Source organism: Oncorhynchus gorbuscha, linkage group LG07, assembly GCF_021184085.1.
Source record: "Oncorhynchus gorbuscha isolate QuinsamMale2020 ecotype Even-year linkage group LG07, OgorEven_v1.0, whole genome shotgun sequence".
Classification (NCBI taxonomy): Eukaryota; Metazoa; Chordata; class Actinopteri; order Salmoniformes; family Salmonidae; genus Oncorhynchus; species Oncorhynchus gorbuscha.
The window spans coordinates 62,351,010-62,372,525 of NC_060179.1; the positions used below are offsets into that span (position 1 = coordinate 62,351,010).

At 42.9% G+C, this 21,516-nt stretch overlaps 1 protein-coding gene across 1 annotated transcript; it reads right to left on the minus strand.

Annotated features, from left to right (window-relative positions):
* Positions 1-6,646: 6,646 nt before the first annotated feature.
* On the minus strand, positions 6,647-19,562 carry LOC124039320 (NADPH oxidase organizer 1-like). Its single transcript, XM_046355270.1, has 8 exons — positions 19,230-19,562; positions 18,994-19,074; positions 18,799-18,871; positions 17,932-18,115; positions 16,797-16,990; positions 16,385-16,498; positions 8,342-8,459; positions 6,647-7,866 (listed from the first exon to the last, which is right to left on the minus strand). The coding sequence occupies exons 1-8, from the start codon at positions 19,302-19,304 to the stop codon at positions 7,128-7,130; spliced, it is 1,578 nt and encodes a 525-aa protein (XP_046211226.1). The 5' UTR covers positions 19,305-19,562; the 3' UTR covers positions 6,647-7,127.
* Positions 19,563-21,516: the final 1,954 nt, after the last annotated feature.

The window sequence follows — 21,516 nt, forward strand, 5'->3', positions numbered from 1 at the left end:
AGATCATTTGTATATTGTCAAGGGGAAATTCTAGCCTGGAATCCAAACTGAAGCAGTTGTGTTGGTTCTGGGCGGCCTCTGTGAGCAGAGCACCACAGTCCATGGGGCAGAGCTGGCTCCAGGGCTGACCGGTGCACCAGGGAACTCCTCAGACAGATAATAATAATAATAATAATAATAATAATAATAAATCAGAATCCGTGAAAAGGAACACAGGAAGAATCAAATCCCCCCCCCCCCAACAATGACGATTTACAACATCCAGGCACTTTTTTATATTTGATTTTCCATGTGTTCCTTTCAATGACCCCATTCAATATCAACCAGCAGATGTATTTTTGGATACCTGTAGCTCTCTAGACACAAAGTTGTTCTCGAAAATCATAATCCATATTCCATCCGTAAAGTCACTGTTCATTATAATTTACATTTCCTAACTCACCATATTTCCCTGCTCTATTTTCACATGTCATGAGGTCACAGTTGCCACTGTTTTCATTCTCACAGCTCAGCCCCTCACTCCCTTAGTTAGGACTAGCCTACATGTCAACAGCACAAACAAATAGTCATTAGTGCCGAGCCACAACAATACACTGCTAAAACACCCTGGAAATAAGACACCAACTGACCAGTAATCATTCAGCTCCATGTCATTCCTCTTCTCTGAAAGTTTTAGGGCCCACACTGAAGTACTTACTGTTCGGCTCAAAACTCATGATAATGTCCAGAGCTAGTGATTTCACCACCTGGGTCTTTTTTTTCTCTACCTCTCTTTACTGCTTTGACTAGATGTTGCCATGGAAATGGAAATAGGGCTTTGAATGGCGGCTGGCTCTAGAGCTTCCAAACCAAACACATTCTCTAGCTATTGTTCTGACTGACTGACACATTGAATGGGCTACTATGAATAGGCTTCTTTCAGAACTCAGCCGAGGTCTCTATTCAATAAAAAGTACACTTTCAATTTTAATGGCTTTTTAAAAGGCAGTAACAGCCAACTTCATTTTGTGGTTTACTTTATATATCTCCTGATGCATACAAATCTTTATTATTTTTCTTACAGTCTTAAACCTTCCCTTAAAAACATTCCCACCAGTAAATCATTGATCCCTAAACAATTCCCGCCAGGAACGTTCCCTGATCTTTGCCGTCACTTTCCATTAAATATGTTCACATATGCCCAATAAGCCGTCATTCTTTTAGCAACACCTGTGTGCAATAAGCAAGCATGGCACTATGCCAAGTGGCAAAATGTATCTACTCTTCCCAGCATCTACATGTTTTATCAGTGTTCTTCCTTGTGTTTGTCATAATGTCAACACAATTAACCCTTTGTTACTGACCGCAAATGCCACTCCTAAAGTACACTGTTGATTTGCTTTAGTAGCAATAGTGAGAATTATAGACGCAATCAGAGATGTAATGAATTGGAAACTCCACATTCTTCTCTTTTATATATTTCCTTTATTGTTTTATTGACACATTTTTCACTATCTAGAAATAGTGGGCTACTATAATCTGCTTGTGATAAGCCATGGATTGCTGCTGTGAGTACTCTATTTCTCAGAGAGAAACTATGAGAAACTGCTTTTTCGTTTTCTTGTTTTGAAAAGCAAAACATATATTGTCCGTGAAGATTTATATTGAGTATGATACGTTTAAGAGACATTTATGTCCAAAAATAAGAATCCATTTTACTGTAGTATGAGTCATGTTAACAAAGGCCTTTTCTCAACATGCAGAGAGAGGTTATTTACCAACGACAACAACTTAAGAGACAAACTCATTTATCATCCAGCAGTGTCCAGGCCAAGGAGACTTCATCCTTATGACAGACAAGACTGGTAGAGATCAAAGGGAAAGGGAGATATCTAGTCAGTTGTACAACTGAATGCCTTCAACTGAAATGTGTCTCCGCATTTAACCCAACCCCTCTGAATCAGAGAGGTGTGTGGGGAGGCTGCCGTAATCGACATCCACAGCGCCCAGGGAACAGTGGGATAACTGCCTTGCTCAGGGGCAGAACAACAGAGTTTTACCTTGTCAGCACAGGGATTCAATCCAGCAACCTTCTGGTTACTGGCCCAACACTCTAACCACTTGGCTACCTGCCTAAAACAACCAAGTTACATAACATACTGTCATTCTGTCATACTGTCATTAAGGGCACTGCGTTCATCCACCTCTGGCCTGCTCGCCTCCCTACCACTGAGGAAGTACAGTTCCCGCTCAGCCCAGTCAAAACTGTTCGCTGCTCTGGCTCCCCAATGGTGGAACAAACTCCCTCACGACGCCAGGACAGCGGAGTCAATCACCACCTTCCGGAGACACCTGAAACCCCACCTCTTTAAGGAATACCTAGGATAGGATAAAGTAATCCTTCTAACCCCCCTAAAATATGTAGATGCACTATTGTAAAGTGGCTGTTCCACTGGATGTCATAAGGTGAATGCACCAATTTGTAAGTCGCTCTGGATAAGAGCGTCTGCTAAATGACTTAAATGTAAAATGTAAATGTAATTCTCACCTCAATTAGAAGCAAATCTACAATCTCACATTAAAATGCTGGAAAGTGTCATGGCAATCCCTATGACTGCATTTAAGGAATGCATTTAATTATTCCGTTTAAGCAAACTAGCAGGTAGCTTAGCGATTAATAGCGTTTGGCCAGTAACCAAAATGTTGCTGTTTCGAACCCCTGAGCTGACGAGGTGAGAAATCTGTCGATGACCCCTTGAGCAAGGTACATAACACTAATTGCTCTTGTAAGTCACCCTGGATAAGAGGGTCCTTGAACATGTAAGTAATCTTCCATTTGAAATGAATGGAATTGAACTCATTTGGAAAGATAAAAGAATCCAAGAAAAAGTGAGTAATGTGAATCAGAATCTCAGCTCCTCAATCGCTTTGAGTGGCACCAGTCCCTCCTGTAGCAAAGCACCCCCACAACAGATGCTGCCACCCCCTTGCTTCACGTTTTGGATGGTGTTCTTCGGCTTGCAAGCTTCCCCATTTTTCCTCCAAACATAACGATGGTCATTATGGCCAAACAAATCTATTTTTGTTTCATCAGACCAGAGGACATTTCTCCAAAAAGTTACAATATTTGTCCCAATGTGCAATTGCAAACCGTAGTCTGGCTTTATTATGGCATTTTGAAGCAGTGGCTTCTTCTTTGCTGAGCAGCCTTTCAGGTTATGTTGATATAGGACTTGTTTTACTGTGGATATAGATACTTTGTACCTGCTTCCTCCAGCATCTTCACAAGGTCCTTTGCTGTTATTCTGGGATTGATTTGCGTTTACGAACCAAAGTACGTTCATCTGTAGGAGACAGAACGTGTCTCCTTCCTTAGCGGTATGACGACTGTGTGGTCCCATGGTGTTTATAACTGCGTACCATTGTTTGTACAGATGAGCGTGGTACCTTCAGGCGTTTAGAAATTGCTTCCAAGGATGAACCAGACTTGGAGGTCTACAATTATTCTTCTGAGGTCTTGGCTGACATCTTTTGATTTTCCCATGATGTCAAGCAAAGAGGCACTGAGTTTGAAGCTAGGCCTGGAAATACATCCACAGGTACACCTCCAATCAATTAGCTTATCAGAATCTTCTACAGCCATGACATCATTTTCTGAAATGTTCCAAGCTGTTTAAAGGCACAGTCAGGTTAGTGTATGTAATCTTCTGACCCACTGGAATTGTGATACAGTGAATTATAGTGAAATAATCTGTCTGTAAACAATTGTTGGAAAAATGACTTGTGTCATGCACAAAGTAGTCCTAACCGACTTGGAAAAGAATATGGTTTGTTAACAAGACATTTGTGGAGTGGTTGAATAACTAGTTTTAATGACTCCAACCTAACTGTATGTAAACTTCTGACTTCAATTGTATATACTTGAATGTACTACTATGACGATTAATACTATGATTTGACTTTTCATTAAGTTGAAAAAAAACTGATATTTTTTGTAACAAATCAAAACATGTAACAAATCAAATCAAAGTTTATTGGTCTCGTACAGGTGCAGCAAAAAGCTCCTATAGCGCAGTAATACAATACCAATACTTCAATTATCCAGGAAGTCCACAACAAGAAAGAAATGCATCCCCTATCCAGTAAACATGTGTCCAAAATGAAGTTGCTGGGGCCTGTTTGATGGGTGGGGGGCAATATGGTACTGTAATACCGTACTGGTGTTGCTAGCGCCATGCTCTTTTGAACTGAGCCACGTACAGGACCACTACAATACATAAGTACAATACAATACTGTAAAATACAATACATAATTACTATATAGGTGGAAGATATATGAAACATGACCACTGTAAAAAAAAATATATGACTTGGAAAGAGAGAAGACAAATACATTGAATTAAGTTTATAGGATAATGTTGATTGCATATAAGGCATACAGACAGTAATGATAAATACTTACAGTAAAATTCCAGTATGGAATAACAGTGACTTCAGACACCAACAGAAGAATGATATGTAGGCTACAACAAACAAACCAGTCATTGGTCAACTCTAAAGGGGTAGAACGAGAGCATTTCCATGCATTTCAATAATACATTGAAACTGAACCCCCTTGAAAATGCCCCTCTGGAAACAAATGCGCAATTTCAACATCATAATGAAAATCACTCTACAATATTAAAGCAAAGTAGATACAAATTATATCATACAAGCATACTATATTTAATGCTGTGTCATCCCGTATCTTTCGGAGACAACCGCGGGTCTCATTCCTTCATATTAAAATCAGACAGGAAAGGTGCATTGAAAATATCATCAGAATATAATGTTTCATCTCAAAATAGAAAAGGGACATTTTTGTGAACATTTGTGTGCTTGTTTCAGCTGTTACCATGTAGTAATAGGAGTAGTAGTAGTAGTGACTAGTAAAATAAGTATTATTTGCATGTCAAATTATGTTTTTTTGGTTTGGGGTCTACTCTTTAAGGGTATGCACAAATTAGTGTGGCTTTAAAAGGTTAAGACTAGTAGCCAATTCATTTCTACCTTTATAACCTGTGAGCATTTCATGCTAATTTAAATAAGTATAATTAAATAGCAATAGTTTATCAATTATAAATAACATCAGAAAGTTGTCTACACATTTTAAAGTTCAACATTAGCTAGAGTTCCATCAATTTGTCGAAAGACTGGCTTCATGAAAGTGAAAAGCTGTGCGTAATTACGTAGTGCACATAAAAATCACTTTGTCGTATAATTTTTCAGTTAACTAATTGAAAAAATAAGTACAATGTGTTTCCATCCCATCTTTAAATCTGATTATGGATAAAAGCAAGATCATATTTATTTGTCAATTGACAGCCAAGCCCCGATCAACATGTCACCAGCATAAAATTAGGATATTTTAAGGAGTTTCAAGCTCATCATCACCATGCACTTTCACCACCCTGTGAGGTTCATCATTACTTATTGAATCTGTAGACTAATAAACTGTGTGCTTCTCCAAGTCGTAGTGGGAGGACTACACAACATGACATCTCGTGACTGAAAGTTGACTGCCACATGAGGATTATTCCTCAACAAACGCACATTAAAGCATTTCCACTGCATTTGGTGCATGATCTACGCTATATATACAAAAGTATGTGGACACCCCTTCAAATGAGTGGATTTGGCTATTTCAGCCACACCCGTTGCTGACAGGTGTATAAAATCGAGCACGCCGCCATGCAATCTCCATAGACAAACACTGTCAGTAGAATGGCCTTACTGAAGAGCTCAGTGACTTTCAACCTGGAAGTCATAGAATGCCACCTTTCCAACAAGTCAGTTTGTCAAATTTCTGCCCTGGTAGAACTGCCCCGGTCAACTGTAAGTTATGTTATTGTGAAGTGTAAACGTCAAGGAGCAACAATGGTTCAACCGCGAGGTGTTAGGCCACACAAGCTCACAGCACGGAACTGCCAAGTGCTGAAGCGCGTAAAAATCATCTGTCCTCAGTTGATTGCAACACTCACTGCTGAGTTACAAACTGCCTCTGGAAGCAACGTCAGCACAATAACTAAAATGGTTTTCCATGGCCGAGCAGCCGCACACAAGCCTAAGATCACCAAGCATGCCAAGCATAGGCTGGAGTGGTTTAAGGCTCGCCTCCATTGGACTCTGGAGCAGTGGTAATGTGTTCTCTGGAGTAATAAGTCACGATTCAACATTTGTCAGTCCGATGGACGAATCTGGGTTTGGTGGATGTCAGGAGAACACTTCCTGCCCCAATAGTGCCAACTGTAAAGTTTGGTGGAGGAGGAATAATGGTCTGGGGCTGTTTTTAGATCCAGTGAAGGGAAAACTGAACACTACAGCATAACATTGACATTCTAGGCGATTCTGTGCTTCCAATTGTTTGGCAACAGTTTTGGGAAGGCCCTTTACTGTTTCAGCATGACAATACCCCTGTGCACAAAGCGAGGTCCATACAGAAATGGTTTGTCTGAATCGGTGTGGAAGAACTTGACTGGCCTGCACAGAGCCCTGACCTCAAACCCATCTAACACCTTTGGGATGAATTGGAACGCCGACTGTGAGCCAGGCCTAATCGCCCAACATCAGTGCCCGACCTCACTAATGCTCTTGTGGCTGAATGGAAGTACTGCTACAACATGTAGTGGAAAGCCTTCCCAGAAGAGTGGAGGCTGGTAAAGAAACAGAGGGGGGACCAACTCCATATTAATGACCATGATTTTGGAAGGAGATGTTCGACAAGCAGTTGTTCACATACTTTTGGCCATGGAGTGTATTTCACAGACAAAAACTTATTCCCCTGTTTTAAGTATTTTGTTCTGTCAAGATTTAGAAAGTTTACAAAAAATTATACCGTTTCCATCAGTCCTGTAGTGATTTTTTTATTCAACAGGTACTTTACTCGTATAAAAATGGTTGGATGGAATTATGGTTAACGTAACATACAGAATAGGCATTTGTATGCTAATGTAACCCTAGTATTGCAAGCCATACTCAAAGTACTGTGCTTCATGTAAAGTCAACCTGGAGAGAATAGTGTAACCCCAAAAACCCCACTCTCCACCACCCACAGTTCCCCATAACCCTAACCTCATCTCCCAGTTCCCCCGCCACCACTCCCAGCCTTTCTAGTGGGTCTGGACGGGGTCCTGCAGGGAGAACAGCCTCCCTCTGGAGGCCAAGGCAGCCTTGCGGGTCATGGTGGTACACCGGGTCAGGATCTCCTGGGCCCTGGGTCGCGGGGGCACCCTGGGTGCAGTGGTAGGCATCTTACAGGACCCAGTCTCATACCTGGAGATAGGGCTGGATGACAGACTCTTTTCTGGGATGCTGCAGCCATTGTTGCTCTCCCTTAGCTTGGGTGAAGACCTGGGGCTGTTTGGGGGGCTCTGGGGCTCCTCCTCACTGCAGCTGGAAGAAGACGTCCTGACATTCCTGCCTGACGAGCTGATGTCAGAGTTGGAGGACTTGGTCCAGCTGATGCTGCTCTTGCGGATTGCTGGATCCGGATTTGACTCAAGGTCTTCTCTCTCTCTTTGGGATGGAGGGACGGCCATGTCGGGACGGGTCTCAGACAGGAGCTCCAGAGAGCGGGTCTTCTGGAGACAGGAGGCCCGGTACGGATCATCCCTGGTCTGGGTTGATGTGTGCTGCTGCAGCCCTGTCTCCTCATACAGTGTGGGTGGGTAACAGTTGCCAGATTGGCTGTCTCTGCTGGATGCCAAGTTGAGAGTAGAGCTGTCCATGTGGGTTGCCAGATTGAGAGAGGAGCTGTGCAGCTTTCTCTGCAGGTTGTGGAGGCCAGCACGTGGGTTGTTGTAAGGCTGCAGGTACATGGAGGGAGAGTAGCCCGTTCTGCCTTTATACCTGGAGGGGAAAAGAGTTGTGTCACTCAGGGTTCAAAGAGTTTGTTTTTGATTAGAGGACATCTTCTGGTCATGGCCCTCATGTCAGAAGGTTGAAAGTGGTGCCGTTCGTCACCATCAATCATCATTTGTCAAAGGGAACCACCAACAAGTGTTATGTTATCCCTACTCTCCTTACTGTTATTAGTTACCAAATACCTCTGTAAGAAAACCACAGGATTCCCTGATTTATGTCATTTTATTTCAGGTATTAACTTTTGGTGGCAATAAACACGTTTGCAGCGACAATGCATTCAACAGTTCCTCCCACATACCTGCTGCCACACTATCTCAGCGAAGACAATGAGAGGTTGTACATTGTCTGCATTGTCTTGTATTACAGACCCGACAATGAAACGCAGTGTTGGTTGCTTTGTCTGTGTAGCATTCTGAGAGGCAGAAAGGCAGACAGATAGTCAGGCTACAAGTTAACATACCTGATGAGCCACCATCCGTCGTCTGATTTCCTCAGCACCTCGACCACAGAGCCAATAGGAACAGGCACCTCGTCATGCTTCTTAGTGGAGTAACTCCTCACAGCGCAGTAGAGAGTTCCTGAGGGACAAACCAGGAAGCAGGTTAAAACAACAGAGATTCCTTTCTACATCATCTACAGCAAGCCTTCGGGGCATTTATTGATATTGGATCTTGAGGAATCTCAAAACCATGACAGGATGTCTTGTAATGCAATCTTGTAATCTGGAATGCAATCTCAGTCTGTCATTCTCCATGATTTATATACACTACATGTCTGACAGGAGGCGCTGTGTTGGAGTCACCGTGCCTGCATATTTTGTAAACTATAGAAATGCATTTACTAATTTCTACATTCGTTTTGCCACATGTATCCTATTACAGTCACGTTAATGCATACTTTTACATTATATTGTCATGTTTTGTCTTAGATTGTCTTGTCATTTTGCTTTTCCCTCTGTTCGTTTTCCCCCTGCTGGTCTTTTTAGGTTCGTTCCCCTTTTTCTCTCTCTCTTCCTCTCTCTCTTCTCTCTATCGTTCCGTTCCTGCTCCCAGCTGTTCCTATTCCCCTAATCAATCATTTAGTCTTCCCACACCTGTTCCCTATCTTTTTCCCTGATTAGAGTCCCTATTTCCCCCCTTGTTTTCCGTTTCTGCCCTGTCGGATCCTTGTCTATTGTTCACCGTGCTGTGTCTGTGTATCGCCCTGTCGTGTCGTGTTTCCCTCAGATGCTGCGTGGTGAGCAGGTGTCTGAGTCTGCTACGTTCAAGTGCCTTCCCGAGGCAACCTGCAGTTCTTGATCGAGTCTCCAGAATGTTCTCGTAATTACGAGTGGAATTATGCCTTATGATTGTAGATTTACTTTACTGGATTAAAGACTCTGTTTTTGCCAAGTCGCTTTTGGGTCCTCATTCACCTGCATAACAGAAGGATCCGACCAAAGAATGGACCCAGCGACTACAGACGCTCGTAACACTGCCGTCGAGATCCAAGGAGCCGTGCTCGGCAGACACGAGCAGGAATTGTCTGCTGCTCGCCATGCCGTGGAGAACCTGGCCGCTCAGGTTTCCGACCTCTCTGGACAGTTCCAGAGTCTTCGTCTCGTGCCACCTGTTACTTCCTGGCCTGCCGAGCCTCCGGAACCTAGGGTTAATAACCCACCTTGCTACTCCGGGCAGCCCACGGAGTGCCGCTCCTTTCTCACCCAGTGTGATATTGTGTTCTCTCTCCAACCCAACACATACTCTAGAGAGAGAGCTCGGGTTGCTTACGTCATTTCACTCCTTACTGGCCGGGCTCGAGAGTGGGGCACAGCTATCTGGGAGGCAAGGGCTGATTGTTCAAACAATTACCAGAACTTTAAAGAGGAGATGATTCGGGTTTTTGACCGTTCAGTTTTTGGTAGGGAGGCTTCTAGGGCCCTGGCTTCCCTATGCCAAGGTGATCGATCCATAACGGATTACTCTATAGAGTTTCGCACTCTTGCTGCCTCTAGTGACTGGAACGAGCCGGCGCTGCTCGCTCGTTTTCTGGAGGGACTCCACGCAGTGGTCAAAGATGAGATTCTCTCTCGGGAGGTTCCTTCCAGTGTGGACTCTTTGATTGCTCTCGCCATCCGCATAGAACGACGGGTAGATCTTCGTCACCAAGCTCGTGGAAGAGAGCTCGCGTCAACGGTGTTTCCCTGCTCCGCATCGCAACCATCTCCCTCCTCTGGCTCAGAGACTGAGCCCATGCAGCTGGGAGGTATTCGCATCTCGACTAAGGAGAGGGAACGGAGGATCACCAACCGCCTGTGCCTCTATTGCGGATTTGATGGACATTTTGTCAATTCATGTCCAGTAAAGGCCAGAGCTCATCAGTAAGCGGAGGGCTACTGGTGAGCGCTACTACTCAGGTCTCTTCATCTAGATCCTGTACTACTATGTCGGTCCATCTACGCTGGACCGGTTCGGGTGCTACATGCAGTGCCTTGATTGACTCTGGGGCTGAGGGTTGTTTCATGGACGAAGCATGGGCTCGGAAACATGACATTCCTTTCAGACAGTTAGACAAGCCTACGCCCATGTTTGCCTTAGATGGTAGTCATCTTCCCAGTATCAGATTTGAGACACTACCTTTAACTCTCACAGTATCTGGTAACCACAGTGAGACTATTTCTTTTTTGATTTTTCGTTCACCTTTTACACCTGTTGTTTTGGGTCATCCCTGGCTAGTATGTCATAATCCTTCTATTAATTGGTCTAGTAATTCTATCCTATCCTGGAACGTTTCTTGTCATGTGAAGTGTTTAATGTCTGCCATCCCTCCCATTTCTTCTGTCCCCACTTCTCAGGAGGAACCTGGCGATTTGACAGGAGTGCCGGAGGAATATCATGATCTGCGCACGGTCTTCAGTCGGTCCCGAGCCAACTCCCTTCCTCCTCACCGGTCGTATGATTGTAGTATTGATCTCCTTCCGGGGACCACTCCTCCTCGGGGTAGACTATACTCTCTGTCGGCTCCCGAACGTAAGGCTCTCGAGGATTATTTATCTGTGTCTCTTGACGCCGGTACCATAGTGCCTTCTTCCTCTCCGGCCGGGGCGGGGTTCTTTTTGTTAAGAAAAAGGACGGTACTCTGCGCCCCTGCGTGGATTATCGAGGGCTGAATGACATAACGGTTAAGAATCGTTATCCGCTTCCCCCTTATGTCATCAGCCTTCGAGATTCTGCAGGGAGCCAGGTGCTTTACTAAGTTGGACCTTCGTAACGCTTACCATCTCGTGCGCATCAGAGAGGGGGACGAGTGGAAAACGGCGTTTAACACTCCGTTAGGGCATTTTGAGTACCGGGTTCTGCCGTTTGGTCTCGCCAATGCGCCAGCTGTTTTTCAGGCATTAGTTAATGATGTTCTGAGAGACATGCTGAACATCTTTGTTTTTGTCTATCTTGACGATATCCTGATTTTTTCACCGTCACTCGAGATTCATGTTCAGCACGTTCGACGTGTTCTACAGCGCCTTTTAGAGAATTGTCTCTACGTGAAGGCTGAGAAGTGCTCTTTTCATGTCTCCTCCGTTACTTTTCTCGGTTCCGTTATTTCCGCTGAAGGCATTCAGATGGATTCCGCTAAGGTCCAAGCTGTCAGTGATTGGCCCGTTCCAAGGTCACGTGTCGAGTTGCAGCGCTTTTTAGGTTTCGCTAATTTCTATCGGCGTTTCATTCGTAATTTCGGTCAAGTTGCTGTCCCTCTCACAGCTCTTACTTCTGTCAAGACGTGTTTTAAGTGGTCCGGTTCCGCCCAGGGAGCTTTTGATCTTCTAAAAGAACGTTTTACGTCCGCTCCCATCCTCGTTACTCCTGACGTCACTAGACAATTCATTGTCGAGGTTGACGCTTCAGAGGTAGGCGTGGGAGCCATTCTATCCCAGCGCTTCCAGTCTGACGATAAGGTTCATCCTTGCGCTTATTTTTCTCATCGCCTGTCGCCATCTGAACGCAACTATGATGTGGGTAACCGCGAACTGCTCGCCATCCGCTTAGCCCTAGGCGAATGGCGACAGTGGTTGGAGGGGGCGACCGTTCCTTTTGTCGTTTGGACAGACCATAAGAACCTTGAGTACATCCGTTCTGCCAAACGACTTAATGCCCGTCAAGCTCGTTGGGCGTTGTTTTTCGCTCGTTTCGAGTTTGTGATTTCTTACCGTCCGGGTAGCAAAAACACCAAGCCTGATGCCTTATCCCGTCTGTTTAGTTCTTCTGTGGCTTCTACTGATCCCGAGGGGATTCTTCCTTATGGGCGTGTTGTCGGGTTGACAGTCTGGGGAATTGAAAGACAGGTTAAGCAAGCACTCACGCACACTGCGTCGCCGCGCGCTTGTCCTAGTAACCTCCTTTTCGTTCCTGTTTCCACTCGTCTGGCTGTTCTTCAGTGGGCTCACTCTGCCAAGTTAGCTGGTCATCCCGGTTTTCGAGGCACTCTTGCGTCTATTCGCCAGCGCTTTTGGTGGCCGACTCAGGAGCGTGACACGCGCCGTTTCGTGGCTGCTTGTTCGGACTGCGCGCAGACTAAGTCTGGTAACTCTCCTCCTGCCGGTCGTCTCAGACCGCTCCCCATTCCTTCTCGACCATGGTCTCACATCGCCCTAGACTTCATTACCGGTCTGCCTTTGTCTGCGGGGAAGACTGTGATTCTTACGGTTGTCGATAGGTTCTCTAAGGCGGCACATTTCATTCCCCTCGCTAAACTTCCTTCCGCTAAGGAGACGGCACAAATCATCATCGAGAATGTGTTCAGAATTCATGGCCTCCCGTTAGACGCCGTTTCAGACAGAGGCCCGCAATTCACGTCACAGTTTTGGAGGGAGTTCTGTCGTTTGATTGGTGCGTCCGTCAGTCTCTCTTCCGGGTTTCATCCCCAGTCTAACGGTCAAGCAGAGAGGGCCAATCAGACGATTGGTCGCATACTACGCAGCCTTTCTTTCAGAAACCCTGCGTCTTGGGCAGAACAGCTCCCCTGGGCAGAATACGCTCACAACTCGCTTCCTTCGTCTGCTACCGGGTTATCTCCGTTTCAGAGTAGTCTGGGTTACCAGCCTCCTCTGTTCTCATCCCAGCTTGCCGAGTCCAGCGTTCCCTCCGCTCAAGCGTTTGTCCAACGTTGTGAGCGCACCTGGAGGAGGGTGAGGTCTGCACTTTGCCGTTACAGGGCACAGACTGTGAGAGCCGCCAATAAACGTAGGATTAAGAGTCCAAGGTATTGTTGCGGCCAGAGAGTGTGGCTTTCCACTCGCAACCTTCCTCTTACGACAGCTTCTCGTAAGTTGACTCCGCGGTTCATTGGTCCGTTCCGTGTCTCCCAGGTCGTCAATCCTGTCGCTGTGCGACTGCTTCTTCCGCGACATCTTCGTCGCGTCCATCCTTTTACACCTGCATTGTTTGCTGTTTGGGGTTTTAGGCTGGGTTTCTGTACAGCACTTTGAGATATCAGCTGATGTACGAAGGGCTATATAAATAAATTTGATTTGATTTGATTTGATTTGATCCTGTCTTCCATGTCTCCTGTGTCAAGCCCTTTCTTCGCACCCCCGTTCGTCTTCCCTCCCCCCTCCCGTCCTTGTCGAGAGCGCACCTATTTACAAGGTACGTAGGATCATGGACATGCGTTCTCGGGGACGGGGTCACCAATACTTAGTGGATTGGGAGGGTTACGGTCCTGAGGAGAGGAGTTGGGTTCCGTCTCGGGACGTGCTGGACCGTTCACTTATTGATGATTTCCTCCGTTGCCGCCAGGATTCCTCCTCGAGTGCGCCAGGAGGCGCTCGGTGAGTGGGGGGGTACTGTCATGTTTTGTCTTAGATTGTCTTGTCATTTTGCTTTTCCCTCTGTTCGTTTTCCCCCTGCTGGTCTTTTTAGGTTCGTTCCCCTTTTTCTCTCTCTCTTCCTCTCTCTCTTCTCTCTATCGTTCCGTTCCTGCTCCCAGCTGTTCCTATTCCCCTAATCAATCATTTAGTCTTCCCACACCTGTTCCCTATCTTTTTCCCTGATTAGAGTCCCTATTTCCCCCCTTGTTTTCCGTTTCTGCCCTGTCGGATCCTTGTCTATTGTTCACCGTGCTGTGTCTGTGTATCGCCCTGTCGTGTCGTGTTTCCCTCAGATGCTGCGTGGTGAGCAGGTGTCTGAGTCTGCTACGTTCAAGTGCCTTCCAGAGGCAACCTGCAGTTCTTGATCGAGTCTCCAGTCTGTTCTCGTCATTACGAGTGGAATTATGCCTTATGATTGTAGATTTACTTTACTGGATTAAAGACTCTGTTTTCGCCAAGTCGCTTTTGGGTCCTCATTCACCTGCATAACATATATAATGTGAGCTAAACATAACTATGTAAAATGTAAAATACATTTAAAAGTTTTTTTTTTAAAGTAGAATTGTTTTAGATTACAAATGTTACTGGCCCCACAACAACAAGAAATATATACTTAAATACATGCAATCGTATAGAGCCTCACAGTGGAGTCATAATACCCATAAAACACAGCAGTCGAACAGGGAAATAGTTCCAATTGTTTTTCCACCATTCATTTTTCCCATAGGGGATTTTTAGAAACATTTCAAATAAGGCCTGTGTTTTGTGTAGACTTACCCTGGCATGACATTTTGATAAGCATGTAAATCTCTCGGACACGGTGACTTTTATCAATATGTTAGGCACTATTTACGCTCAGATTCGAAAATGCTAATTGTCATCAAAGTAGACATGATGCAAAACAACAAATCCCTGAAAGCTTCTGTATGTCATCTCTAGCTGACACCTTTGCTAACAGGTACATTTTCCGTACGCACAAAAATATTATTTCACTCAAATTTTGTGCACAAATTTGTTTAGATCCTTGTTAGTGAGTATTTATCCTTTGCCAAAATAATCCATCCACCTGACAGGTGTGGCATATCAAGAAGCTTACTATACTGCATGATCATTACCAGGGTTGGGGAGTAACAACAGATTACATGTGAATGTATGCACTCATTACTGTAAATCGCTCTGGATGAGAGCGTCTGCCAATGACTAAAATGTAAATGTCAAATATTGCTAGAGAATTTCATGGTTATTTCGCTACCATAAGCCACCTTCAACGTCATTTTAGAGAATTTGGCAGTACGTCCAACCGGCCTCACAACCGCAAACCATGTGTGTGTAATGCGTTGTGTGGGCGAGCGGTTTGCTGATGTCTTTGTTGTGAACAGAGTGCCCCATGTTGGTGGTGGGGTTAGGCATAAGCTACGGACAACAAACACAATTGCATTTTAGCGATTGGCAATTTAAATACACAAATACTGTGATGCGATCCTGAAGCCCATTTTGAGGCCCATTTTTTCTTAAGGTTTTGTATCTGTGACCATCAGATGCATATCTGTATTCCCAGTCATGTGAAATCCATAGATTTGTGCCAAATGTATTTATTTCAATTAACTGATTTCCTCATATGAACTGTAACTCAGTAAAATCTTTGAAATTATTGTATGTTGCATTTATATTTTTGTTCAGTGTACTGTACATTTAGTTAACATTTGATAGTTAATCCAGAGATTCTTACATTTACCTCGACTCGGCAGTCTCATCCAGATAATAATGACATTTGTAGTTCTGTTTGATAGCCACATTAGCAGCTAACTAGCATTTCATTTTGTGTGTGTGGGCCGGGGGGCTACAGGCGTATATATTGATAAAAGTCATGTTGTCCTAGAGATATTTACACACAGTTATCAAAACGTAAGCCTACACGAAACAACACTTATTTTAAGTGTTTCTAAAATCCCCTATGGGAAAAATGAATGGTGCAAAAATTCCCTATTTGACCACTAGGTTTTATGGGTATTATGACTCATACTGTGGTACTCAGTGGAGGACTGCTCCTACTGGGGAGTGCCAATATGGCCGACCAGTGGCTTCAAAGCCTCTCAATGGCCAATAAATAGCATCAGCAAATAAGGGTTTATATACATCACTGGTCATTCTCTACTATGTTGGGATGAGGGTAATTTATCACTCCAGTATTTAAATGCTAAATTGTAATTACCTTGCCACTATGACCTATTTATTGCCTTACCTCCCTTATCCTACCTCATTTACACACACTGTATATAGACTTTTTTTCTATTGTGTTATTGACTGTACTTTTGTTTATTCGCGTGTAACTCTGTATTGTTGTATGTGTCGCACTGCTATGCGTTTATCTTGGCCAGGTCGCAGTTGCAAATGAGAACTTGTTCTCAACTGGCCTACCTGGTTAAATAAAGGTGAAATTAAAAAATGTAAAAATGGTATCTAGTTCAGGACTTCCCCTAGTGTCTGGCTGGCTGTGGAATTTTCTAACCACAAAACAGAATGTCTGGAATGGTTTTATCCATAAGCCAACTGCAATACATAGTAGGCTTAGTATATTAAACTAACTTTCACAACATCTACTGTGATTAAGTTTGGACTGTGGACAGGATATGTATCAATATAGATTAAAAAGTATCTTACCCCCCAAGGGAATTACATCCAATTCATCTCCATCCTTCTCTGCCTCACACATCTCTAGGTAAGGAGCAGGGAACCAGGCCAACTGTTTGTCCTCGTTCTCCACCAGCCACCAGCCTGAATGAACACACATAAACAGAGACATTATATACGATGCTTTTTATTTCTTTTATTTTTGATTGAACCTTTTTTTAACTAGGCAAAGGCCATTTAAGAACCAATTCTTATTTACAATGACGGAGGATGCAAGTATCTATTATCCCATAAATGTATCTTAATTAGACTAATCTTGATTTCCATGCTTCTCCACACAAAGCTTGAAAGTGGAGCCTATCCCAGGTTAACAGTGGAGGGAGAAATTAAATGTGGGCTAACCTATGTTAAAATTGTAAACTAAATCAAAGAGGACTCTAACCTGCTGGGTCTTTGATGAGCACATCCAGCCTCTCATCCAAGGCCACTTTAAAGGGCCTGTTCTTAGTATCCTTGGTGTTGTAGGGCCCCACACAGCAGTAAGACTGGCTCACAAAAGGGTGTGTCACGTTGCCCAGGCTCAGACGCTGCCCGCTCATGTCCTCCAGCCCATCCCCCGATGGTAGGATCATGACGCTGTGGAGAGGAGACAAACAGACATTGTTAACATTTTTACCTGCTGGCAGAGATGGCCAGTATTTATGTTACATGTATTTTAAATATGTATTTCAATTACTTCTGAGTATTATGTCATTTGTATTACACTGGGCTGAACATTCCAATGTATTTTGTAACAAGATACTTTTGAGAGCTGTAATTTGTATTTTCAAAATACAAAATACTTTTCTATACTTTTTTTGTTGTTGCAGTTCACAATTTTGTGCCCCCCTTTCACCCTTCATTAATATCAGAATTTGGGTGCCACTATTGTGTGATAAGAGCGTCTGCTAAACTAAATATAAATGTATATGTAAAAATTAACAATTGCAAAGCATGCCGAGTAGTATTGTAATGAGCTTCGCCCCGGAACAAGGCTAATAATAATAATACCCAGTGTGCTTTGCAGTTCATTTCCATTTTGGTCATTTAGCAAACAATTATCCAGTGACTTACAGTCAGTGCATTCAACTGAGGTAGATAAACAACAACATATCACTGTCATAGCAACTAAAATGTTTCTGTAACCATTACTGAGAATGTTGTTGCTGTTCGGCAGGCAACTTGCAAATGTATTTCTGTATTTTAAGTATTTAAGTATTTTGTCATTTATTTTTATGCATCTTTATTCTATTTTGTAATTGTATTTAGTAATTTTGTGCCCATCTCTGTCTGCTGTGTTTCTTTAGACAGAGGAACAGAGGCAACCTTGCAAGTTGCAACTCTTTGAAAGTATTTTTCATGAGACGGCCTGAGAGTGCTAGGTGCATAAAATGTTGTTGTCATTTAGTAAGTAGAGTAGACAGTCTTATTCAGTACGATTTTAATAATAAGTGTTGTAGTGAAATAAGAAGGCTGAAAAATGACTTGATAGGCTGAAATGTCCACATTAAAAGGAGGGATGTTTGTAAAGTGTTTACCTGTTTTTGGTGAAGTCTGCCTGCAGGTCGTGGTCTTTGGGCATGAAGAACTGGGTGACCTCTGAACTGCAGCTCACCACGGGGTCACACCTGAGCAGCTCGCTACAGTAGTTTTCCAGTAAATTCATCCGACGCATTGACCAACTAGGATCCTTCTTCTGGATCTTTCTCCTCATAGCTATGGCTGGGGTAGACAGAAGAGGAAAATGAAAAAGGTCAGCTCCACACTCCGTATTTGCAGTGAAAGAAAGGAAAATGTCTTCCATATTTAGTGAAGAGAAAGAATGGAAAATGTTTTCTATATTTTTTAATTGAAGGGTTACACTTTTTCATTGAGCTTGGACTCTTCATTCAAAGACTCAATCATGGACACTCTTACGACAGTTGTGGCTGCTTTGAAAGATGTATTGTTGTCTCTACCTTCTTGCCCTTTGTGCTGTTGTCTGTGCCCAATAATGTTTGCACCATGTTTTGTGCTGCTACCATGTTGTTGTCATGTTGTGATGCTACCATGCTGTGTTGTCATGTGTTGCTGCCTTGCAATGTTGTTGTCTTAGGTCTCTCTTTATGTAGTATTGTCCCTCTTGTCATGATGCGTGTTTTTCCTATATTTTTATTTTATTTTATTTTTAATTCAAGCCCTGTCCCCGCAGGAGGCCTTTTGCCTTTTGGTAGGCCTTCATTGTAAATAAGAAACTTAACTGACTAGCCTAGTTAAATAAAGGTTACAAAAAAAAAAAAAAATAGGAAGAAGAACAACATGAACCCGAGGAGGAGGTGAGATAGGAGAGTGATGAAGGAGAGTTGACATTGCTTGGGGGTAGATTGTGAGGCAAAGATGAGACTTTTGTGATGTTGTTGATTTACCTCTGAATTTGGGAATCACTCTGTCTCTCTTGCGGAAAGGATTCTCAAGGGGAAACCTCTTCTTCAATTGCCTCTGTTGAAAAAAGAGCAGGGATAGTGGTTTTGAATGACAAATTGTCAACACATCCGCTGATAAAGATGAATCAATCCTTTTTTATTTTCTTTATTGATGTACAGGTTAAGTTTTAAACTTACGTGAAACTCCTTAAAATCCAATAATGATCTGTAGACAATGACTTCACTCTCATCAGACCACAGAACAGAGGTCATAAACATCTGTAGAATTTAAAAAATAAATAACATTAATTTATAATTATGTAAAAATTCAACGAATGCAGATATATGGAAACATGTATAACTTTATGTACACACAAATGGCATAATACACAAACAACACACACATTACACTATTAATGTATATAGTGGTTTACCTTGATTTTAGATGCCTTTTTATGCATCACTCCAATAATCCGGACACTGATGGCATAGCGCATCTGGTCTCCCATGTCTGAGATTATTGACCTATTTCTTTTCGTTGGTAATGGTCTCCTCTCCAGTCTCTCGTTTTACGCTCTATCGGCTGCGTGAGTACAATTTATACTTTGGGAGAAGAGGCGGAGTCGGTTATCACACCAGCCGCCCGCCGGAGCGATCCGGGTTGAGCTGAGTTCGTCGGTTGTGCACGTGAATAAATATTTAAAACACGTGGCATATACAACAAAATCATCGTCTCGGTGGCGCTTTGTACCTGGCTGTGGACGGTGGGCTGTAGGCTAAAGGGAATACATCTTTGCATGCCTTGTCTAGAAGTGAATTGGACGGTTTAGATAGATTTTTTACATCGGTCAATTTTAACCACCCAGTTCACCACCCACAGAAATCAACTACAGAAGAAACGGTGGATAGTACAGTATTCAGTATGAACCAATAAATCAATGTATAAAGTTAAACAAGGGTTTGGTAATGGGTAGGCAGCAGGCTAGGCCGAGATTTACTCTTCTATTAATTTGTAGGCATAGGGTACTAGAGGGGTAACCAGCACCCCCCTCTAATTGCTGACACTGACAAAAAAAAGCAAGGTTAGGAGAAAAAATGGTATGTGGATGAAGGTCATGTTTAGGCAAATAAACTATAAAGGGAAATAATTGGCTATTTTTTGTAAAGTCCCTTTTTTTAAACTCACCTGCACATTAATTGTCTTTGTTATTTCTTTGTTGTTTCTTTTCTGTACAATCCATTATGTACAATTGCACAAAATATTATTTGAATAATACAATATTTTAAATATCAGCAGTCTTTAAAATGACATTCAGGAGCAAAAGGTTTTCAATAGGTGTTTTTAATTCATACAAAAAAGTATTCATTGGAATATAACATTTAATAACAATAACTTAACCAATTAATTCAGTGTAACATTGATGTGGCAACTCGCTTATGCTCTGCTATTGCACATTTGTAATTTGTACCTAGGTCACAAATAAAACTATCCCCAGTCAAATTGGAGCACAACTCACGAACCCACCTCCTGCACTGCTCACATCTAATCCAGACCCCTCCTGTGATTTAAAACAGGGGGAGAGATGCCAATTGAAAAGCTTTCTCTTAAAAATGTAGCTAGCTATCTAGCTATATGATATAAAATGCTGTGTAAAATAGCCAAACGGCTATAAAGTAACATTAACTGTAAAGCTATCAGTCACTAGTGGAAACATTTACAACTGCAATTAAGTTACGTTATCTTTTTTATGTATTTTACCTCAGATGATCTGGAAGTAAGGTTGCTAGCTAGCCGTCCTAGCAGTTTATGCTAACTAGCTAGTTGGCTAGCATTTACTACTAATGAAGTTCCTAGCTAGCAATTTAGCGTAAACTAGCGCTAACCATAAAGGAGTAACAGATACTGTCATGCCCTAGTCGAAGTATTTTGTGTTTATCTTCATGTATTGGGTCAGGCCAGGGTGTGGCATGGGTTTTTGTATGTGGTGTGTATATATTGGGATTGTAGCTAGTGGGGTGATCTAGCAAAGTCTATGGCTGTCTGGAGTGGTTCTCAATCAGAGGCAGGTGTTTATCGTTGTCTCTGATTGGGAACCATATATAGGCAGCCATATTTTTTTTAGTTTGTCGTGGGTGATTGTCCTTAGTGTCCTTGTTCCTGGCTATGTGTTAGTGTACACAAGTATAGGCTGTTTTGGTTTTCGTTACGTTTATTGTTTTTTTGTAGTGTTTGTATTTAGATTCGTGTTACGTTTGTTTATTAAAACATGGATCGCAATCTACACGCTGCATTTTGGTCCGACTCTCCTTCACACCAAGAGAACCGTTATATCACCGAAATATCACCAAAAGTTTTGATGATAGATAGGACATGTACACCCGCCTATTGACTCGGTATCGGTACCCCCTGTATATAGCCTCATTATTGTTATTTTAGTTTATTTAGTAAATATTTTCTTAACTCTATTTCTTGAACTGCATTGTTGGTTAAGGGCTTGTAAGTAAGCATTTCACAGTAAGGTCTACGGTACGGTAAGGTATTTGGCGCATGTGACAAATAAAATTAGATTTTGATTTGATTTAATAATCTACTAATACCAGCCTTTCCCATTTGTACCTTCCTAACTGGGCCAAATTGGTTTGTTTCCCCTGACTGCCACGGACCTCTGGCCCTGGCTCTGTTTATCTGACTCCTAATAAAAATCCTCCTGCTGCATGTGC